Here is a 24,609-nt window from a genome sequence, read left to right on the forward strand (position 1 = left end):
AGCCTATTGGCTGTTAGCACCGTGGGCGTGGCCAATAGTACGACCACAGAGCCCCGCCTACATTAATTTGCATAACGGCCCCGGCGCGTGCAAGGCAGAAGCGGGTTTGTTTTTGAATCTGCGGAGGTGGCGGCGGCGGCAGCGGCGGCGCGGCGACTGAAGCGCGCGATACTGAAGCGGCCGCGTTGAGGACGGTTGCGCGGAACGGCTCTGTAGGAAGGAACTTGGTTCCCCCTCCCTCATCTCCCGCCCCGAAAGGTATATGTGACTCCTAGGGGCTGTTATAACCACATTTTCTTAAATTACTATTGTATTTATGAAGAGTCAAGACCGCATTATGGCGGCTGCGGGAGTTGTGTGTGCGCCTGCGCGGTTGCGGAGCTGCGGGCGGGCGCTGCATGGGAGCACGTGATCTTGCGGGGTCGGGCTCTAGCTGCAGTTGTGCAGCTGGCGGGGCGGTGGCTGCGCAAGCGCAATATTCATTTTCAAGATCTAATGTTCTTGTTGGACGCCATTTGGGTTCTAGATTTAATTTTCCTCATTCTTGAGGAGTTTCATTTTCTTGTCCTCAAACTGCCACATTTTTCAAGGAAAACGTTTCTCTTGTGTTGCATTCCTATACCGACCCTCTAAACTCTTTTATATTTCTCCGATTTTCTGAGAAGCTGTGAACTTAATTTTCTGTAAAAATGATTGTCACTTGTGGTTCTTGATTATAATTTCACTTTTAGGGTATTGCTGGGTTCAAGTTTATATTTGGGGAGATAAAGATCAGCACCTAGTGGTGGTCTCAGGGGCAGTACATTTAATTGAACTGAATATTTGCAAATACATTTTAACCCTATTTTTACCAGTTTTGTTAAGAGGGAATGTGTACAAACGAGAATTTGAGTTTTGGAGATATGAGGGGGAAGGGGCATTGGAAGAATCTATATACTATTGTTTAAAAAGAAATCTCAATCTCCTTGGTTATTTATTTTTTTAATATTTGATTCTAAGTTAATGAAGTTTTAATTTTACCAGTTTGTGTGCTTCTGATCATACTTGCATTTGGGTTTTAGATTTTTAAAGTCTGTGATCACTTGTCCATCACTGCTTCAGTTTGATCATTTTTGTGACTCTGACTTTTAAAATTAGGTCATTTGTTTAGTCTTTGGTTTGTTATGATATGTGAAATAAAACTTGCTTGGTAAATTTTTCTCATAAAGAATTCTGCAAAGAACTCCTCACTAAACTGAGGCCTTTATGAGGAAATAAAGTCAACCATCAATGAAAAAATTAGTTGATTCTTTAAAGAAACTGCCCTGTATATGTGTATGAAATACAGTTGTGTTTGATTTCTTAAAATTGTGTGTTCCTAATTTTCGTTTCTTAAAGAAGGTAGTTAGAGGTGTGCTACTGGTTATTTTAGTTTACAATGGTTGTGTCACTATATTTAAATCTTATATAACACCGCTGGGAGAAGTGTTACACAATCTGATATAATTCTACCATTGTGCAAATTTTTTCTTACTAGACTAAAAATTTGTAACTGTTTTTCATAGATTTCACCTGTGGTTTGTGTGTACAATAATTGGTTTCTTGGTTGGTTATATAAGACTAAGTTTAAATCAGTCATCTGTCAAATGAAGAAGTGCCTATTGCTTTATAATGGTTGGTTAGGGACCGTTTTATTGCCCAAAGCAAACACCGTTAGCATTAAGTAGATGTAATTGAAAGGAATAGTTTTGGTTGGTGGATTTTTTAAAAATGACGTCACGTATGAGATAGAATGAAGTGATAGGGAAGGTAACTCTCTTTTCTCAACAGAAAATTAGCTGTTCATATAAACCTGGCCCTCTGGTCTCTTCTACACAGAAATATATTTAGAGGGCAGTTGTGTAATATCCTGCCTTTTTATACTTCTGGGTGATTGCCCCAGCACACCCCTCCTCCACTTCCTAATACATAATTTCAGGTGTTTAGAGTTGAAAGTGTCTTCTATTTTCTGTATCTGTGTGTATGTATGTGTTTTAGGTTAAGAAAAGAACTTTGATTTTAGGGCAGTGGTACATTTTGCACTTCCAGAAAAGTAAAATATTTTGGTTTGTGTATTAAAGTTTGTTTTCATTTGAATACAAAAGATTGCCTCTTAGGTTAATGCTGAAGATTGTAAGAGGTCTTGAAAATACTGAGGAACATAGTGTACAATGTAAATATTTATTAGTAGAACAATTTTGCTATTTGTTAGAAAGAGAAGGATACTTCTATAAACTTAAAACAAAGACCAGTGAATTGTCTGAATGTCTGTTATTTTGTTTGTTATTCTTTGAATAAAAAGCATGTTTTGAAATTTTAGTTTGATTTAGAAATTTTAGTTATGTTGCCACAAAATTTTGACATATGCAGAATATATAATATTAAGACTAATGAATATTAAATTATTGGGGTCATTTTTAGTTTTGTAGATTTTAAACATCCCAAAATTTAGTTTAGAGAAAAAGACTTAATGATTAAGTCATAAACCATTAAAATTGTCTTTTTTCTTTAAATTGTGATTTGAATATTTGATACATATATTTAAATACTTTTTTACTTATTCATTGCAGCACATTTGGAAAGTGTTGAAAATTAGCAACATTTAGAAATAAACAGCATAAATGTTCTGGTGATTTTTGTTATTTTTTCATGGTTTATCAATTGGTCAATAAATATTGTTCAATAAATATTGATCAGTTTTTCATTTGGACCATAATTCCATTCTTGTTCTTTTAATTTTGTATTGTGTTGTAGATATTTATCTCATTTCATTATTCTTTTAAAATACTTAATGTTCTTTCAATGTAAAACATTCTTTTAAAAATTTCTTTTAATGGGTATATAATATTTTATTGAGAAAATACCCCAAATCATGAAATATTCTTCAAATGTCTTTAAGCGGCTACAATATTGTTATATCTAATAAGAATGTACTGTGATTTACTAAGCATTTCTTTTATTGACCATTTGTTTGTTGCCCATTTCTCTGTTATAAATAGTGCTACACTGAACATCCTTACACATGAGTTATGAACTGCATCTCTTTGAAATGATTTCTTTGAAATTATTGCTTCAAATATTGTTTCAAAGGGCTTTTAAGGTAATTACAAAATTAATAAAAATTTATTTTTTTGAAAAGCATTTCCCATACCACCATCACTTTGGTGGCTGAAAAACAGTACCATAGAGATATAGATATAGATATAGAAATCGATATCGATGTAGATATAGATGTATAGCTATAGATATCTGGTGAAGTTGAATTTTTTAATGTTTATGTATACGATGTTCTCATTTTTGTGAATTAGCTGTTTGAGGTTTTTTAATCTTTTCTATGGTGGATGTTAATGTTTTTCCTATTGATAACAGCTATTTATGGATATAAGCCTTTTGCTTTTCATACTTTTGGCAGGCTTTTTTTTAGTTTATTACTTTTAAAATTGCTTATTTTATATATTCAGAAGTTTTCCTTTTTTTTTTTTGTAGTCTAATGCACTGCTTTTTCTCATTTGTGATTTCTTCTAGGACTTCTTTGCCTAGAAAATAACCTGTTGTGAAATGAACTTAAATGTTCACTTATTTTGTTTATTTTTTCTATGTATTTTAATGATTAAAAAAATAAGTGTTTTAATCTGTATGGAGTTTATTAGTTTCCAGTTTTTCCAAGTACCTAGTTTTCTTAGATTCTTACATTGGTGATCTTTTTTCTTACTGCTTTGAGTTGCTAATTTTGATCTTAAGTTACCAGGTTTGAGCTATAGTTCTGCTTCATTTACTGGGAATATTTAACTTGGTCCATTGGCCTCAGGAGTTTCTACAGATAGTAAGAAGATTCCTTGGTAGATCCTTTGATGGATTCCTTGATGTACACAACATTATGTGATTATGCCTATGTGCATTTTTCTGGGGAAAGAGTTATAGTTTTCATCAGCTTTTTACAGGAATATATAATACAAAATCTAAAGCTAGGTTAACAACCACTGTACCTGGGTCTTCTCCATGTAGCAGTAGTGCACTGTTTTATTTGTTGTAGTGATAGTTCAGTTTAGCATTGCATTAAACTTAAATTGGGGTGAGTTTACATCTTTATACTGTGTTTGTTTTTTTTTCTCATAAATGGGATATATTTCCCGCAGATTCCACAAAATGTACTTTTTAAGAGAAACATTGGGAAAATTTGTGATACCTGTTATTTTTCATTAAGGTGTTATTTAACTTGTTCCCTAATGCTGATATGATGTTAATAGGGATAAGTTGTTAGAGGATATAGGACTACGTTTCTATTTTTAATCTGTCTTAGGACATGGTGATATGAAAATAGTGCAAGTATGAAGTTAGAAGTGGGAAAATAGGTTGTCCAGTTAAAGTATTCTTCAATATTTGAAACCAAAATTTTTCATTTACATAGACTTTTTTAATGGAAGAATGTTGGAAAGTTATCTAATTTTTCTGGCCAGGATGGTGCCTAATGCTATAATAAAGTTAAAAACTTTTATTTTTAGTCCCTTGATAATAGTAAATTATTCTCTAATAAGGATGTTTCTCTAATTATTGGTATAAGTTCATTGTACATTAAATCTATTATTTGTGTTCATTGGCTTCATGAAAATAAATCTAGGAAGTAGGTAGAAATCATGTGTTATTGGCTTTTATTAAACTTTTTAAATGAAAAATTCTCATCTTTGGGTCTTTTTCAAGCAAAACCGCTTACAGAGATTTGCATATTTTACTTTTTTTTTTATGTGACTTTTGCTCTTACTTGAAAACTTTTTCTAGTTCTGACAAATTATGATACTTAAGTTTTCAGACTATGATAGGTGAGAAATAGCAAAGTAGGGACAGGAGAAGTGGCTACCAGAGAAATGTATATGGATAAGAGGAAGGAGTGATGGCTAGCATCTTGACAGTGAAGATGTGTTTCAAGTGTTAGAAGCAAGAATTTAAAGACTTAGTTTTGAGGTTATTTAATTTGGGAATTAGTGTTTTTAGAGCTGAATCCGTATTTATATTATGTTAATTATAATTGATGATCTTAAATGATTCTGAATCAGAATATTTAGTTTTGTTTAACTTGCTCAAGATTTAGTTTAGAAAGCCTTCTATTATGATTTTTAAGTTTTGAGGTATATGGAAAATTCATGCACGGGCAAATCTACTTTTTCAAAGAAGTCACATGTGGGGCATATTACAGATAAAATTTAGGTGATGTTTTAACAAAATTTAAATGGTAGAATACAAAAAATCATTAAGTAGCTCTGGGAAGCCATAGTCCCTATAAGTTCCCCAGAGTATCTAGAAATTACGCATCCATTAGTGAAGCCTCTCTTTAGAAATTCTTCTCCATTTGACCTTGTTATGTTCTTTACGTAACTCAAGACTTTAAAAATGATTTTGCAGTGTTCTTTCTGAGATTGTCGTGAAATCTACAGAGTAAATCAGTGGTTTATCCTGTCACTTTAGTTTGTTTAAGACAGAAAAGTGAATTCCAAAAAATCAAACTTTGTGCTTCAAGTTACATGGTGGAAACCCATTTTGTATTGGAGGAAGAGAATATGAGTGCTGGCCAGCATTTTCATTTTTTAAATGCCTGCAAAATGAGAAGACCAGGGCACTAGTGCTTATTTGTACAATGTGAATGTCTTCAGTTGTGAATTTTGATCATTTGCATTTTTGAGTCTTTAAGAGAATGATTCTGGCATCTGCTTGGCCACTTTCCAAAAAATGTGATAGGCCTAAGGGTACAGTTGATAGCACCTTCCTGAGAGACTTTATAATTGGATCTACATAAACATAAAAGTCTGGGAAATGTAGATGACCTATTAACTTGACTGTGAGAAATATTCTTTTATTCATATCTGCAGTTTTTCTTTGCTCAGAATATTATAACAATATTTTGAGTTATTTTGTATCTAATAACTATGAATAACTAGCATATACCCTTTAATTTGGGAGAGAAGGCCCCTTTGATGTGAGATAGTAATGTCATAATGTCTTACTGTACAGTTCTTTTCCACTTTCTTTGTTGTTTGTACATACTACTTTGGGGAATTATTGTCTTGGTGGGTATCTGGGAATTATGTTCCAGCACTCTGTGGCACTTTTACATTCTAATGAGAAATTTGACTCTGATTCTCAGAACTGCCATAGCTATTAAAAGATTTCTCCTTGAGTCAGTAATTCTCAAAGATAATGCCTTCCAGTTGGTAGAAAGGTAAACCTAGAAGGTGAGAATAGAATCTGCCATTTTAAAAACCAGGAGGACAAGAGTTTGGTGAAACAATGAATGACATGACTGCTTCAGCATATTCTCAACTAAGGCTTTGGAGTTGAGGAATGTTTCTGACTTCTTACCCTTATTAGATAAATGTCTTAAAAGGAAGAAGTGGTGAAAAATATGGAAGAGAAAAGAGACTATCTTTGAAAATTTCTTTTATTTCTTTTTAGATGGTGTCAGGAGTAATTGGATTACAGTAAAGGCTAATCTGCTCTGTGAGACTATCATGATGGTTTAAGGATGATAAGTGTTTTTCTCCTCTAACAAAGAAGACTGTTTAGAGTTTGTAGGTGGCTTTGACTTAACATATGGTTTCCAGGTTGAACATGACTATTCCACAGTTTCACCAACCAGGGGCAAGGGAGAAAGGGCAGTGGGAGTATACACCTCATTCTTTTGAGAGCATGATCTGGAAGTGGTACATATCACTTTGACTCAAGTTTTATGGGTGTGGATTTAGTCATTGGAACATACTTAGCTGGGAAAGGAAGGCTAGGAAATGTAGTATCCAGCTGGACAATCATGTGCTCAGCTAAAATTAAGGAATTTTATAAAAGGGGATAAATGAGTGTAATAGAACAACCAGCCCTTTCTGCTACAAAAAGAAGCTGAAGTAGTATCAAAGTAATTCATAATTTGATATTAAAAACTGTTTTTCTGTCTCAAGAGTTATAGTTATAACTCTATATCTTCTTTTCAAGTGGAATTTTGAGAACATTGTGTTTGTGATTTGTGTCTGAGATTCTAGTTATGTGTGTGTGTGTGTGTTTGTGTGTGTGTATACCACCAAATAATGGTGCAATTCTTTCCCTTTCTGCTTGCCCTTGCAAATGTATTAAATTATATTTAGCTTTATAAGAATTGGAATTTTAATTTAATTTTAAAATCTCAGTGTAATATTTTTTTAACTTTGCTAGTTGCTTATTTTGAAAGATGAAGGACTGCAGGTAAGGACTGTAATGACAGTCGTGAATCGCAATTATTTGAACTGCTTGCTTTAGTCTAAAGTTGAATTTATGTTTTTTAAATATTTTTAAGTAATTTCTACACCCAGCAGGGGGCTCAAACTCACTACCCTAAGATCAAGAGTTGCTTGCTCCACTGACGGAGCCAGGAAGGTGCCCCGAGTTTATGTTTTTTTTTTTTTTTTTTTTTTTTTAACGTTTATTTATTTTTGAGACAGAGAGAGACAGAGCATGAACGGGGGAGGGTCAGAGAGAGAGAGGGAGACACAGAATCTGAAACGGGCTCCGGGCTCTGAGCTGTCAGCACAGAGCCCGACGCGGGGCTTGAACTCACGGACCGCAAGATCATGACCTGAGCCGAAGTCGGCCGCTTAACCGACTGAGCCACCCAGGCGCCCCCGGAGTTTATGTTTTTATATTCTTTTCCAGATCCTGTTGTTTTGTAACTGTATGTGTGAAATATACATTTTGAAGATGGAAAATATAATTTTTGAGGACCTTGTAATGCATACAAGTAAAAAGATTGTGGTTGTAAATTCTTTGCATATAGGTAAAGCTTACTTGTATAATAAGTAGATAATTAAAAGCAGCTTTCTATAGACTATAAGTAAGACACAGTAGATATTTGTTTATGGCACAGAAAGTGAAACTGTTGTGGGGGGAGATCAAGGAAATCTTAGAGGGTTGTATTTTAAGGGGTGAATTAGAAGGATATTCTTAGTAAAGGGAATAAATAAGGTGTTCAGAGTATCTATCAGAAACGAGAGGGGCACCTGGGTGGCTCAGTCAGTTAAGCATCCGACTTTGGCCCAGGTCATGATCTCACAGTTCATGGGTTCAAGCCCCACATCAGGCTCTGTGCTGATGGCTCAGAGCCTGGAGCCTGCTTCAGATTCTATGTCTCCCTCTCTCTCTGCCCCTTCCCTGCTCACACTCTGTCTCTCTCTCTTTCAAAAATAAACGTTAAAAAAAAAAAAAAAAAAGGAATGAGAAAGAAGGTAGTGTGTGAGGAGAACTCTAAATACCACCTTCATATATAGATCCTTGAGTTTTGTAAGTAAGAGTCATTGCTGCCATAGTGCCTACATAATGTAACTAATAAAGGATATTGTTATTCTCAGTTAGAAGTTCTCTCATTTCTTTTTTTACTCTGTTTTACTTCCTATCTTGCTTGAAGACATTTATTCCTTTCTACTTCTTTGTTTTTAGTTGCATAATACTTCATAAGCTTCCTGCATTTAGGAATTATATCTTATTGATGTTTTTGACAAATGTCACATGTTAAGGAAAAAAACCCTTGTAATTAGGAATGATAAGACCACTATTAAAAGTATAAGATTGCTGTCCACATTGCCTTCCTTAAAATTCAATAAATATTTGTTTATTGAAAGGCAAGAATCCTTTTGTTTTAGGTGAAGTACCAAAAAGCGAAGTAAGATATGCTATAGTTCTTTTTTTTTATTTAACTTACTGTTATCTACAGATGTTAGATTTTTTTTTTTTAAATAATCGAACATGTAATTTACTTAAGCACCAACTAGATAAATGGACAAAAGGTTGGACAGGCATTTTGCATATGAAAAATTATAAATTGTGAGACAACTTTTAGAAAGAAAGTTTTCCATCTCATTCATTAAGAAATAGAAGAAAGCAAGGAAACACCATTGCTCACCTATTAATCAGTTTCTAAGATTTAACTCTGAAGGACATAATGTGTGTAAATTAATAAGGGTTTGATAAAAAGATGGAATTAAATAATTATTTTGTGTTTTAAGTTTGTGTAATTCTTTCCTTTTCCATCAAACTTAAGTGATATAAAAGTTGGAAGATAGCAAATAAATGAAGAAACAAAAAGGTGAAGGATTTTCCTAAAATCAGTAATATAATGAAGTGGAGAGAGCAATAATTTTATACTGGGATCTGGGAATTTAGAGTCTGCCAACACTATTACTTAATATAAAATGGTGGTACTACCTATCTGATAGGGTGGTTGTGAGGGTTAAATGAGATTAGGTATAAAAAATACTTAGCAGTTTTTCCTGGCACACTTTTCTGTCTTCAATCAATTGAATCAATTAGGCATGAATATTTAAGAGGCAGCTAGTTGCAGCTATACGGAACCCTCAATGGAGGAGATATATAGAAAATGGCAATATTCTTGATTATTGGAGCTGGAATTTAAATGCATTTAAAAAGTAATTTCAAAAAGTAGTTTTAGAAGACCATTCACTAGTAGAGAAAAATAAGCATTTAAAGGCGTAGTTTATTTGCAGGGCACCTGAATAGCTCAGTCAGTTAAGCATCTAGCTCTTGATTTGGGCTCAGATCATGATCTCACGGTCTGTGAGTTCTGCCCATGTCAGACTCCATGGTGACAGTGTGGAGCCTGCTTGGGATTCTCTCTCTCTGCCCTTTCCCTGCTTGTGTTCTCTCTCTCTCTCTCTCTCTCTCTCTCAAAAAAAAAAAAAAAAAAAAAAAAAAAGAAACCCCAAAACCCAAAACTTTAAAGAAGTCATTTATTTGTAAAGGTTTGTGAAGGAGTCTACCTTTAGAACTGTTTTATTTTATTTTATTTATTTTTTTTTATTTATTTATTTTTTCAACGTTTTATTTATTTTTGGGACAGAGAGAGAGAGAGACAGAGCATGAACGGGAGAGGGGCAGAGAGAGAGGGAGACACAGAATCGGAAACAGGCTCCAGGCTCTGAGCGTCAGCCCAGAGCCTGACGCGGGGCTCGAACTCACGGACCGTGAGATCATGACCTGGCTGAAGTCGGACGCTTAACCGACAGCGCCACCCAGGCGCCCCATAGAACTGTTTTATTTTAAAAGGCATTTAAAGAATAAAAGCCTTACAAGATTACTAAATTTACTAAGTTTACAGCCATTTTCTCATATTAATTTTTTATCTTCACAGTTGGTCAGGTTTTTTCAGACAATCATCATTGCCAAAGTTAGGGATGAAATAATTTATTTTGGGGACTAGATCCACATATGCCATCGTTTTTTGTTTTTTGTTTTTTAAATAAAGGGTGCAAAGTGCTCCCTCTCTCTTTATTAACCCTCCAGGTATGGAACTTGTTGGACATGCTCACTCAAAATTAAAGCCAGACAAAATGTCTGTTTTCTTGTAGAATCATTCATGTGGCCAAGTTCCTGCCCCTTAAGAAACAAATTTCACCACATAAGTTTGTTTTCTGATCTTCTGATTATTTTATTTTGATGTTTTATTTTATTTACACAGGTTTAATGAATAGCTGATTAATATTCAAAGAATTCCCTATTGTCTGGTTAACAAAACTACATACATTTGACATGAGGTTTAAGAGTTAGCTTCCATCTAGGGGTGCCTGGGTGGCTCAGTTGGTTAAGCGTCCAACTTCAACTCAGGTCATGATCTCATGGTCTGTGAGTTTGAGCCCCACGTTGGGCTTTGTGCTGACAGCTCAGAGCCTGGAGCCTGCTTCACATTCTGTGTCTCTCTCTCTCTGTTCCTCCCCTGCTTGCACTCTGTCTCTCTCTCTCTCTCTCTCAGAAATAAAGATTAAAAAAAAAAGAGCTTCCATCTAGATGTTTTGTAAAGTGTAATAACTTATCTGCTTGGTTACAAGATCAGGAACCAAGAACCATCTAATTTATCTCAATGAGTTTTCACCTGCAATACTTAAAACTGTAGGGTATTATGGTTCTGAGATTTATGCATTTGTCAACATTGTTCTGTCAGGAAATGATATTCTTTATTCTCATTAAACTTGGGAATCCATAAATTATAGAAGAATTACTAAATTGAATTTCTGGGAGGACTTACGAGGCATCATTTTTTGCATTTGCAGGGCAGTCATTTCTACATTTGAGGTGTAGTCTTTGTTCCCTGTCATACCTAATTATAAGCTACCTCTTTTTTAAATGTCACATTTCTCTTGTAGTCATGGTTACCAATTTGATTTATCCAATCTTATCCTGACAGGAAGGAAAACATTCTTATTGGAACTTTGTAAACTAGTTTATAAAAAAGTAAAGAGATTCAGTTTAGATAAAGCCAATAATATTTTCAGTATTTTTCTACAGAATGGCTTTTTAATTGTTCTGGTGGCTTATTAATTATAACCAATGTTAAGATCTTTCACAGGATATTTTCCCCTTGGAATTCTGAAGATATTAGATCAAGATATTATTATTTATACAAAATATATTAAAATTTTTTTTAACGTTTATTCATTTTTGAAAGAGAGAGACAGAGCACAAACAGGGGTGAGGTGGAGAGAGAAGGGGGGCACAGAATCTGAAGCAGGCTCCAGGATCTGAGCTGTCAGCACACAGCCCGACACAGGGCTCGAATTCACAAACTGCAAGATTATGACCTGAGCCAAAGTCAGACGCTCAACTGACTGAGCCACCCAGGTGCCCCTATATGAAATATATTTTAAATTGAAGGTTAAGATAGATTAAGAAGAAAGTGTTTTCTCTTGTAACCGTTAAAAATAAAAAACCATAGTTAAGTCAGTTCATTTACTTGTAAGTAATTCTTGTTTCACTGATCTAGGGTTAAGTAATCTATTTACACAAAGTTGTCTGCACTGGACTAACAGAATCGTAGAAATCCTTACCCATTCTCCTGATTTAGTGATTACAGATGTTGATTCATGAAGGTAAGGTCAGCTTTATCCCAGGATGCCTGTATCCAGGAGTCTCTTCTACATAACAGTAACAGTTCAGATGATTTGGTACAGTCCTTTACTAAGGATCTTTTGATGTACATCTTTCCTTCTTTCCTTGGGTACAGTGGCAGCAAGGATGTTGACTCATTTTTGTTTCTTGAGTCTCATTGCTACAGTTGGTCTAGTTGCTCTCTTCATATGGTATACACTGCTGTTATTAGAATTTTATTCACAATGTTTGGATTTCCTTTACCCCTTGTCTGTGTAGCACCCTTGTTTTCCATGTGTCATGTCTTTTTATTGGTTTATTCATTAGAGGAAGAAGACCATATTCTCTAGTAGCTTTTTGAGAAAGAGTAAATAGGAAGTATATTTTGTGAAACTGTATGTATCTGAAAATTATCGCTATATATTAGATACTTGATTGATAGTTTGGCTAGGTATAGAAACCTGGGTTGGAAAATATTTTTCTTCAGAAGTTTAAATGCACTGTTCCATTGTCTTCTTGCTTCTGTTACTGCTGAGAAATCTGAAGCTATTCTTATTTGTGATTTTCCCTTCACTGGCCGCTTGTAGAATTTGTTATTAGTCTTCAGTGTTTTGAAATTTCACTGCAATTCTTTGATGTGGATATGTTTATCATTGTTTGCTGGAATTCATCAGGCCCTTTCAGTTTGGCAACTCTTGTTTTTCCGTCTTGGAATTTTTTATTAAGTGATTTCATTGGTGATAGCTGTTTTCCATTCTGTCATTCCAATGTGAATTTTTGGAGGGGTACTTGACTTTTCTTAGATTTTTTTTTTCCGTCGTATTTACAACTTTGTCTTTTTGTTCAGCTAGATTTCTTCAACTTTGTCATCCAGTTCTTCTATTGAGTTTTTCATTTTTTATGTTATGTTCTTAATGTCTACTTTTTGGTTTTAGCCTGTAGTCTATTTTTTTTTAAAGTAAATTCTGTGCCCAACATGGATCTTGAACTCACAACCCCAAGATCAAGAGTCTTATGCTCTACTGTATGAGCCAGCCAGGAACCCCTAGTATTCTATTGTTGACACATGATTGTATTATCTTTTCTTATCTGAGGATATTAATTTTTTTGAAGTTTTTTTTCTTGCATAGTCTTTGTGAGTTTTTTTGTTTAGGTTTGTTTTTGGTTTGTTTTTGGTCTTTGTCTTCCATGTGAGACTTGTCTCGGTTGTCCTTTTTTTCTTGCCTGACTGTTGTGGAAAATTAAGAAGTTGATTAGAATATCTAAATTTGTCAGCTTTTAAACTTTTTAGGCTTTTCTGTGTGGGGTGGTTTTGAGAGCTCCCAAGACCTTACAGTCTTGTGTTTTGTGGTTTTTAAGTACACTCCGTTTTCATTTTCTTATGTGGAGAATAAGGGTCTGATTGGTAGCATTCTGGAAGATTAATGGAAGAAAAGGACTAGGTGTCTCTGCAGCCAGCATTTAGTCCCTCTCTTTTTGGTATGCCACTCTCATTTTTCACTGTGGATGTTGTCTTCATAGTTTTGCTAGGACTCTGGAGAGAGGTATTCAGTGGAATGTGGTAAGGATATCGATGGTATCTTATTGATTTGCAAACAGCTTTCACTAGTATTCCCTTTTTTAGTCATACCAGCCTTACTGTTTGCTCCCTTCGTCCCAGTCGTCCTTGTTCTTTTAGTCGCTATGTCTTTTGAAGTTGCCGCCATGTAACTTAAATTGGTTCTTGTCCCCAGTGAAGCATGTACTATGATGGTTTGGGAACTGCTAAGTTAGTTACCAGTGGTTTTGCTTATTTTCATCTTCCCAAATCTTTTTAGCTATTTTCTTTTTTACTTTTCTCCTTGTTCCTAAGGATTTATGCTTTCAAAAACTACCTTCATTGTAGTTTTAGTGGCCTTTGAGAGAGGGAAATTATGGTGTTTTCATTTCATTGTCTTAATACCATTCTCATGTTTATTTTCTCTTTTAGCATATGTAAGATTGGTAATAACATGTAACTGAAGTGTATTAGTTAAATAAAAGTGTATTTACTTTTTACTTGATATAGTGAAACCTGTTATTTAGGTTCTATGGAATCTTCAATATTTTGCATATGTAAAAGCTTGTAATAGTATGGTATATGTTATATAAAAGGTTATAGTAGTTAATTACAGTTATTCTCTTCCAGTTCTCTTTGTTGCTTGGGCAACCCATAGCAAATGGTCACATTCTCTGCTCATAAAAATTTGAAATTATGGTACTCTTGTTTTACATGATTATTAAGACTGAAATGAAAAAATTATGTGAAAAGTGCTAGTTTTTATTTAGAAAGAGATAAAACATTGAGTAATCATGGAAATGTTTACCTAATATTTGAAGTAGCTTTGAAATGTGTTTGCTTTTACAAATAAACAATAATTGGGTTCATTAGGACTTATCCTATTTAAAGCAAATTTCTTATATGACATAAAAGTCAAGCTGTATTCTTAGTAAAATTTGAAAACGTAAAAGTAAATAATATACCTATGTTCCATAATTTTCTGTAGGCTTTTTTCATAGTTCAACTATTCTGAGCACATAGTAGATCCTATAAAGACACTAAAAACTGGACAATGCTGTACAAAAGGTATTTTTTCTATGTTGGGTTTTAAGTACAGAGGTGTTTTAGGACAAGGCTAAAAACTTTTGACTCATTAGTTGACTTCTTTTTCCTAGAAAGTAAGAGTTGAGCTCCTGAAAATGAAAGTTTTAAAGATGTCGAATTTTCTGAGATTTTTATAGTAGAAATGAAAACACTGGGAATTAACTTCAGCTCAATATCCGTCTATTGAACAAATACTGTGTTTCACACTGTGGAAGTGAATGGGAAATGACATAAGATGTAATTTCTGTCCTTTAGGAACTCATGTATAAAGATATAAGCAATGAAATGTGATAAGTGTAATGATGGTATGCACAAAAGATCTTGAGAGAGAAATTACAGCTGGCTTGGGGGATGGGTATTGTAAGGGGAAAAGAGAGTAAGTAAAAGATTGTTACTGATGAGATAATTTAGTTTGAATCATGAGTAAGATTTATTGGGTGAACTAGGATAGTTTCTTTAGGATAGAGTGAAACATATGGGCAGTGGCACCAGTTATCTGAATAACAGTGTAAGTATTTTTCTTTTCTGAACTATTTTCATGGTGTGTAGAAACAGAACCAATGTGGGAAGAAATGGGTGATGGAAGCTCCATGGGCTCAGACTGGGTGTAGTCTAGATGGATTTCAGCTCTTAGCACTTTTGTGAAGTTACTTAATCTTTGAGCCTGTTGTTTTCAGTCATGAGTTGGAAGTAACATAACCTCATAGGATTAGTGTGAGAATTAATTGAAATGATGCATGTAAAACTCATCTGAAGATTTGATCTATATTAACATACTTCCCTACTCCTTTGTTTTCTAAAGTCTCATGTGTGAAGTAGATAATCAGTATATTTATTGTTTTTTTTTTTTTTTTTAATGTGCCTTGGGATAATAGAGAAAATCTAGTACATTGGTAGTTAAATGATTGTATTGGCTGGAGGAGGATTGGTACAATGAGGGAATGTAGATTATGTCTTTTATTTTGAAGTCTGAATTGGGTGAAAAGGAGTTGTTATAGCTAATAGTAATAGCCAGCAACTTAGCTTGCTTCAAAAAGCTTAGACTGAGAAAAAAGTGGTCAGGATTTACATTGGAAAAGTATTTGGCAAGACAGGGGAGGCTTGGGGAGGAGGGGATGGGACAGGGTACATTTGAGGGTGTGTTACATAATTTAAATTTTTGTAGAACAGACTTCCAAAAGAATCTGCTTCCTGAATATCAGAAGTTGCTCATTCAGCAGCTTTAAAATTTTTGGCTATTTGTCTTGACATTAACCTTAGTCACATTTCAGTGCCACAGTAATGTTTATGCTGTTTGAATCTTTCACAGTTTACCAATCTCTTGATTTTAGCAACTAGATTTGAGCCATCCTCAGAGAATATTATTATTTTTTTTTTTTTTGAAGAATTAATCTGGCTTGGTTAAATGTAACTTTTTTCCCCCAATGTACTATTTGAAGCAGTTTTTACGTACATCGTCCAATTTGACTAATGGAGAATAAGTAGGGATCTTTAAAAAAGTGAATACTTTTGTTTCATTTTTAAACTTTTGTTATGGGAAGATTTAAATATATACAGAAATAAAATGAAATAATCAATTCCATGTGCCCATCACTCAGCTTGAACAATCATCAACTTATGGGGCCAATCGCCTTTTGAATATATCCCTTCCACCTCCCTGCACCCTTAATGAATTTTAATAAATACCTACATCTAGTGGTGGATAGACACAAGATCACATAGGGCAGCTAGATTTTAGGAAGCTTAACCAAGGAAAAGAGAAGGAAAAGGTGGATTTCCTAGATGATGTGAGCTATCTATCAAGCACACAGGTTCCTTCTGTGCTCTTGTCCTTCACTTCTCTTGATGGGTAGGTTACTGCCAAGACAGATTTGTTGGGATCTCGCTCAAATTTGTCTTGTTTATATATCCAGTTTCCGACTGAATTTTACCCTTTTGTTCTCCCAATTTTCTTTTTTTCCTCCAGGGGTGTCTACATTCTTTATTTTTATTTGTTTTTCACCCATATTAAAATGTTGGGAGGTCTGTGGCAGGGCATGAAATTTAATTTGCCCTGGGACCAAACACTCACCTGGAAATGTCTTTGTGGCCATCTGGACTACAAAAGAGAAGAAATTGTTTTTATCTTTATAGCTGATGACTCAAAATAAGCTTTGTTGTCATTGTAGCTCTAATGACTCTAGTCTCTTCCCAGCGATTACTTAAAATTATTGTCAAGATTCAAAAATTTGACTGCAAGCTTTAACCATTCTGCTAGATTTGAGTACATTGGGGCTTAGATTCTGTGGGGAAAAAGAGAATAATTAGCCTTCTATAAATGGAAATTGGCTATCAGGATTTAAACAACTTAATTTTCCAGAAATTTTAAAAATTGGCACTCTTTTTGTGATAAAAGTACTATAAAAGACAAAAAAAAAAAAAAAGGGCCTTGAGCAGACTTTTTTTTTCTGGACTGAAATGGAGGCTTTCTTTCAAGCGAATTCCCTGATGTTTGCTGTGTGTGATTTGGCTCTATCTCTGTAACTGCTAATATGTGGCATGGACTTCAAGCTGTCTGGGATCTGGATGTGCCCAAAGTCTGTATTGCAAGTCGGGGTGGATTCGCAGGCATTGTGTTACAAAACTGGCTTGCTGCCTTCTCTGTTTTCTGTGTCCTAAGCAGCTGCATTGTTTGTTGCAGTATATGCATTAGCTGTTGTCTGTGTTCAGTTTCCTGCAGGCTGAAAAAGTGGGAGGGGCTTTCTTTGATACATAGCTGAGTTTTCACTGTGTGAGTTCTTGAGTGCACATTGCAGCCATCTTAATTACACTTTAGTGCAACTGAGACAGTGCAGCTGTCTCAAAATGGCTGCTAACCTAGTCTTTGTAGCTGCTTAGGCAGCCACTATGCCAGTGAGGAGACTTGGCACATGCATCAGGACCAGAGGTAAGAACCAATTACTCTTTATCTTTGAACATTTTAATTAAAAAATACTTGAATTTTACTGAGTTTATATAGCAAGGTGAACTTGGAGCTTGCTAAGAAGTTGAAATGTTTGCTTTAAGCCTCTTTTATGGAAACAGTACATAGGATGGTGAGGTCAAAGGTTAAATTCCTGTAATTTCTCACCATCTTATGTTCTGTCATTGCCAGAACATTAGATCACCACAGTAGTGCTTTTCTGGCCCTAATTAACTTAGTATTCTTTTTGTGTTAGATATTTTAGTTTGCTTGATATTTTTTTGTAAAAATTAAAAACAATATATTTTCTGAATAGATTTTTTTTTTTTTTGGAAAGAAGCCACAAATAAGCCTTGTTTTACATGAAGAGTGAGATTTTTCTCTGTGTGTATGTGTGTGTGTGTGTGTGTGTGTGTGTGTGTATGTGTGTGTGTTGGAGCTTTTGTTTGGTAGCTTTCTGAGAAGAATGTTAATTCTCTGAATATAAGTCATAGTTACAGAAAGAAAAAAAAATTTAGCACTGTTAGACTTTTTTTGTATAGTGCGTTCCAATTTTTTCTCATTATGCTGCCTCCTCTGGGTCATTCAATTCTTTCATATTTTTAATGGTGATAACTTTTTATGCTAACTACTTTTTGCTTAAATTGTCATTCAGATTCAGATTTTGAGTTTAGAAACAAGTTCACATCTAGCTCTGGATACCCCCTTTTTTTTTTCTAGCTAGTGTGTTCTAATACAACAGAGCGGAAAGAAATACTCAGTTGTTTTAGTTAATTGATATTAATTGCTGATGTCCACATTAGCCTTAGTTTAAACCCGTGGTATTGTTAAAAATAATATAATTCAATGATTTTGTAAATTTAGTTTCACAGTTTGCAAAAAGCTTTCTTAACATTCTTCTGAAGTAGAAATGTTTATTGAGATATGATAAGTTCATAGAGATCCAGAGAGTATGAAGTTTTTATTCATATATTTCAGACAGCAGAACTGTTACACTTTAAGTTCTAATGTTTAAATTGTGGTACTTACTAAAATTTTTTTATAGATGGTATAATACATTTCTCTAATTTTGTTTAGAGTATTATGAATATATCCCTGACTAATATGACATAGAACAGTAAGTTTTGAACTTTTTAGATAGAGCAACTTTTCAAAAACAGCAACTTTTTGCACATTAAATTCTTATGAAAGACCCCTGTATTTAAAAGGGATACATGTGGTGTTTTATTGTTTTGTATTTATTTTATAATTTAAATTTATAGCATTTACTTATTGTAAGTTTAATAAAATGAGAGCAATTAGGCTGTTATGATGAAAACAAAAGTTTGAAACCAGATGATATATGACAATTATAATCTATTAATGTTAGGATCTAGATTGCTTCTTTATAGAATTCCAGGTGCTAGGGACTGTAGGATTCAGTATACTAGAACATATGTTCTTTATGTTTTTTTCTTTTTCTTAATTTCATAAAGCTAGAGTATAAGATCTATATTTGCACAGTTTAACAGTTTGGAATTGCTGCCTTGCCACAAAATTATGTTTATATTTGTTCTACTGTTGTTTTTTTTTAAAGAAAATAATTGCTTTTCCTAACTTAATCATTGCCCATTTATACAGTGGCTTAAAGTATATTTGGGATCACTCCGTTTCATTAACAGCTTTAACATATTTGTTTCACTTCCATTAGCTTATTATTTTGTGAAGTTGTTAGGACTCTTTTATGTGATATGGTGGATTCATATAATTGGAACATTACTTTATGTAAATACAGTCATATGAGCTTGCCCCCCAAAGAGAGGAAGAACAAATTCAGTGTGTGAGAGAGATTTTATCCATCATGCTTTTCAGTAAAGTTTTGCCCTAGAGTGAGTATGACACAGGAAGTGAATGTGTGATGCCCTTAATCATTAGTATTATTTTTATGCCTCTCATAGAATGAACAGCTCACTGTGTATCAAATATTTCATACAGTCCAAGCCAGTTACTCAGTTTGTTCTTGTTTATTGCTAGAGAAAAACTTGTGAGGCTGAAATTATTGACCGACTGATGTTGATCTTCAGAGTGGGACTTTGGGGGAAATTTCACTTGTCCACTCTTTTTGCTTTCTATTGTGGATTATACAATTTATCTCTACTCCCTGCAAGATGACTCCATTGATTATTACTTGTACATGGGGAAACAGGAACACTGTGGTTACTTGGGATATTCCTAATTCTTTCCCTGCCATGTTGCATTTTTGCAACTATAAGCATAAACTAGACCTCAATGGGATTATTATTTTTGAGATTGGTGACAGTTTTCAAATTGTCTATGCTGAATTCCAGGTTAGCTATTAGGTGAATAACTGAAGGCATAATAAATCTGGGAGCTGGGTAATTAAGGTTTTGTGTTATTTGTCACTTCTTAGCTCCCTATTTGTTTATCCTTTTTCCTAAGCCATTTCATTAGTATAAGCCTTTAAGGAAAATGTTGATGCAGTGGAAAGAACATGGATGAAGAGTTCAAACCTAAATTTGAGTTGTTTTTACTACTTTCTTCTTATATTGGTCAAGTCATTCCATTTTTTTTAAGTTTTTTTTTTTTTTTTTTTTTTTTTTTAATGTTTGTTTATTTCTGAGACAGAGAGAGACAGGACATGAGTGTGGGGGAGGGGAAGAGAGAGAGGGAGACACAGAATCAGAAGCAGGCTCCAGGCTCTGAGCTGTCAGCACAGAGCCCAATGCGGGACTCGAATTCACAAACTGTGAGATCATGACCTGAGCTGAAGTCTGTTGCTCAAACGACTGAGCCACGCAGGCGCCCCAACTCATTCCATTTTCTGACTGTTGTTTCCTCATATGTAAAATGGGAAAAAATTCCTATCTATTTGGCAAGGATAGGCTAAGAATTAGTTTATATAATGTTTCTGAAGAGTACCATAAAATACTTTACAAGTATCCAGCATGCTAATTTTCCAGTAATATTTGAATGCTTTCTACTTTATTTGCTTCTCAATGTGATTGGATCAAGGAGTGTGGGAGGTTTAAACCGTATGGGAAATTTCTCATATAGCTCATACTCAGAAGCAAGAAGTGCTGACTAATATTAGTACATCCAGGGTCGTCTGGGTGGCTCAGTCGGTAGGGCATCCAACTTCGGCTCAGGTCATGATCTCATGGTTCATGGGTTCGAGCCCCATGTTGGATCTGTGCTGACAGCTCAGAGCCTGGAGCCTGCTTCGGATTCTGTGTCTCCCCCTCTCTCTGCCCCTCCCCTGCTCATGCTTTGTCTCTCTCTGTCTCTCAAAATTAATAAATGTAAAAAAAAAAGTTTTTAATATTAGTACATCCACATCCACTTGGTAATATGTTATATTCATGTTTCTACTACTGGTCCTATTCTGTTACATAAATTAGCCACCTTTTGCTGTATGTGGATAGTGCCAGGTATGTTTATTAAGTAAAGCCAATGTAGAATGTTGACATTACAGAATTAGGGGAGTAAGTGGGAGAAATGTTTCAATTCTAGTCTGGCTGAATCCAAATATACCCTGAGAAAATAATTTCTCTGAAGAGATGATTTGAATTCAGTGCCTAGAATTTTCTGTGTTTCAGTATACGTGAGGATCTTAACAGTAGAGTTTTCTTTCAGTAGCCACAAATTGGCAGCTGACAGACTTTATTCTTTAGCCGCTGTCCTACTTGTCCAGTCGTTAAAGCTGTCAGATTTTACGCAAAAATCTGGATGTCTCCTCTCTGAAAAATGGGCACTGCTAACAATGTATTTCTGCTTTAGAAAAATAATCTACAGTGGAGTAGCCACTGTCCCTTCAGATAGGGACTATATAGTTCACATTTGGTCCTATTCACTAATTACATTACCTGCTGGGCCCCTGTAAACTCCTTTTAAATCCCTATCCTAGTTATTTGACAGGTTGTTGACAGCCTTTTATATTTAGTATATAGCTTTTAACCTAGAAGAAAGTAAACATAAGTAAAATCTAGCCCGCATTACTTGGTAGGAGAGACCACATATGTGAAGACAGTTTACTCGTTAGAAGGTGTGGCACGTTTGCTAATCTTCAGCCTTGTCCTGATTTCTGTATTAGAGTACTGTGGTGCTGATTGAAGAGATCCAGGGACATTAGCAAAAAGTGACAATAGAATGAAAGTGAAGAGATTAAAGAAATATTGATTAGAAACAGGAGTACCTTGAGATCTTTTAGTGTGATAATAAGTCCTCTTTTCTTTAAATTTATCATTTTGATGTTTTTAATTATATTAAAAAAGAAAAAGTTAAGATATATATTCAAGATATACAGTTTACTAACCAGGTAAATAAAATACATTTTATAAAAGATTTTTGTTTAAATTGTTGAGTTGAAAAATCTTAGCACTTAAAATGAGAAAGTTGCTAGTAGAAAGCTTTCTTAACTGCACTAGACTAATTTTAGGGCCATCGTAGACTTATTTTTGTTAAAAGTTTGCTTCTGTTTATATAACATTCACTGTCTCAACTATTTTGAGACTATATTAATGATCCAGAAAACATGGTTGTTTATGATCATGATTTGATGTGTTTTTGAATTTCACATTTTCCAGAGTGAAAGCCAACTTATTAACATTCATGTAATATCATGACATTGCTAACTCTAGGGAAATGTTACTCTTTTCTGGAAAATGGCTTTAAGTTAGAGAGGAAACTTTAGTGGAAATTACAAAAGCATTTAACTTGCACAGGAAACATTTATTCTCCTGCTTTCCTAACTCTTCACACTTCAAAAAGAGATAGTGATTTGGGAGAAAGCTTAAAGTCTGTTCAAATAAGGGATTTTTTTTTTTTTTTAATCTCTCAGGTTAGAACTTCCACAGAGTTCTCTATTAGTAATTTGTAACCGTCTGTTCTTAGTCATTAATGTGTGCGTATGGAAATGATGAAAACATATTACTGATTCAGTGAATCCTTTGAGTTTAATGAAAGGAGGGACTTTAATACCATGTTTGAGGAGTGGCTTCTGCATCTGCCAAAGGACTTCTACCCTCCTTGTAGTAAACCAGGTGCTACTTACTCAGGAGTCATGTGACCTGTTGCTTTCCTTTGCTGACAAAGAAGTATCATGGCATACATAGTGGAAGCTATTAGTATGGAAGTCAAGAAATGATTATTTTTGTCTGGTACTGCCATTAATTGTATAGTTTTGGATAAATTACTTATGCTCTTATACCATTCTGCAACCATGAAATGAGAGAGGTAGTTGGATTTGGATTAGATAAGGAGTCAGGGAAGAACACAGACTTTGCGATCAGAGTGAAAGTGAACTCATTTTCTTTCACTGACTAGTTAGAAGTTTATATGAGAAATATATATATAATGCTCAAAGTATAATGTCTATCATAAGTGCTCAATAAGTCTTATGCATTATTTTTTATGGGATGAAGCTAGTTGCTTATTTTCAGACTTTAGTTTTCTTATCTTTAAAATGGGAATAAAGTCTCTACTGTACAGAGTTGATATTGGGATTTAAATGAGCATAGTATATATAAAGTACATAGTGCAGTGTGGGATACAAATTATTAGTAAATATTGGTTACTTTTTCTTCACAAGGTTCCCTCTGGCACATTTGTTTTTGTTTTGTTTTTGTTTTAGTTTTTCAAACATCATGTAATTGGAGAGAAATCTGGACTACTTGGATACTTTAGAAAATGATCTTTAGGGTAAGGGGTTGTTAGGGGTCTGGCTGACTTACAGTAAAAATGCCAGAAAGTAAGGTGTTTAAATCTCAAAGAGAGGACTTTAAAGAGCTCATACAGGACACAGTAAGAATTCTTATTTGTGCTAAGGAAGCATGATAGAGTGAAAACAAAAATGGATTGTGAATTGATCAGTTGATTCAACAAATTTCACAAGTATTTATTATGTACCTGTTATTTGCCAGGCACTGTTTTGATGTCTGGCATACAATACAAGATCCCTGGCCTCAAGCAATTTACATTGGGGCAGGAGAAATGGGAAGATAGACACTAGATATGAGTAGGTGAAAGTACCAAGGGATTGAGAATCCTGGGGGTAAGATAGAATAGGTAGTGAATAGCTAGGTGAACACTGCCAAAATGTGCTCTGTGAACCAGTTCAAGGTCAGTTCAGATTAGTTTTTGTTTGTTCTGGTCTTCCATGAGATTAGAGCTGAAGTTATGAGTGTCCAGAAATTTTTATATCAGTCTGATAAAGTAATGTTATGTCACTTGTGTCAAATAATAAAAATAACTGAAGCATATATTTTATATACCTCCTCTTTATTTCACTTTTCAAGTAATTTATTTTCATTGTATTTACAAAAGTATTGATCTTTGATGGATTGGAAATAAAACATTAGTTATTTATCATTATTAATTTGCAAAGCACTGAGCTAGAATAATAACTAACATTATTGGTTCTTTAGTAAGCAGGTTGTAGAGAATTTAACTTCTTATGATTAATTCACTGTTAGGTGATTGTTTAACTTAATCAGCTTTAAAAAAATAGTTGTTAATTACGTTATATTTTATGCTGGTCTAAATGATTTTAGGTTCTTTGATTTTCAAGTACTTTTATTTAAAGAGTTCAATGCATAAAGTAGGAAGAGAGAAGGACGACATATCTAACAAAATTAAAACTGGAAGGAATACAATACTTGGATGGTTTCCAATTCTGAGATTTTATGATCAGTGGCCAAATGTTCCTTACACAGTGTATATTATGTGGAATCATACCATATTATTTATATTTGTTTGCCCCTGTTTCTCCTCCTGCTGCTGGTGGAGCACAGATTCTGAAAAGAGAATATTTGAGAAACTCTATTATTGCTTATCAAAGAAAACCTAGATATTTAGGATTAGAAGTCTACTAATTCCTGTTGATGTATGATAACTTTATCTTTCCCCTAATTTAGAGCCCCATTGTCTTTATTGTGTAATAGAGATAGTTTAAGAACAGTGTTTTAAAACAGCTGAAAATAAGATTAAAAAATAAACATATTTTGGATAACCCCTAGTTAGCATATTAAGTACTTCTTTTCATTTTATTATCATTTTAGATATGCACTAACCTAGTTTCCAGACTTATTTGAAAATGAAATTTAATATATTTATACCCACTAAAATAAGTGGAAAGATAGAAGTG

At 34.2% G+C, this 24,609-nt stretch overlaps 1 protein-coding gene across 3 annotated transcripts in view; it reads left to right on the top strand.

The window, feature by feature from the left end:
* The first annotated feature begins 189 nt into the window (after positions 1-189).
* LOC123591027 (activating transcription factor 7 interacting protein) overlaps positions 190-24,609 on the top strand; it is a 123,036-nt gene continuing 98,616 nt past the window's right edge. The window contains exon 1 of one of the 3 annotated variants that reach the window (XM_045464736.1): positions 190-258. Coding sequence is in view for 2 of the 3 variants with exons in the window: in XM_045464733.1 (XP_045320689.1) it covers positions 17,437-17,453 (17 nt within the window). In the remaining variant the exon portion in view is untranslated. Of the gene's footprint in view, positions 259-17,136; positions 17,454-24,609 lie in introns of those variants that run through there. The other 2 variants (XM_045464733.1, XM_045464732.1) reach the window with 2 other exon arrangements.

The sequence above is a fragment of the Leopardus geoffroyi genome, chromosome B4 (genome assembly GCF_018350155.1).
Source record: "Leopardus geoffroyi isolate Oge1 chromosome B4, O.geoffroyi_Oge1_pat1.0, whole genome shotgun sequence".
Classification (NCBI taxonomy): Eukaryota; Metazoa; Chordata; class Mammalia; order Carnivora; family Felidae; genus Leopardus; species Leopardus geoffroyi.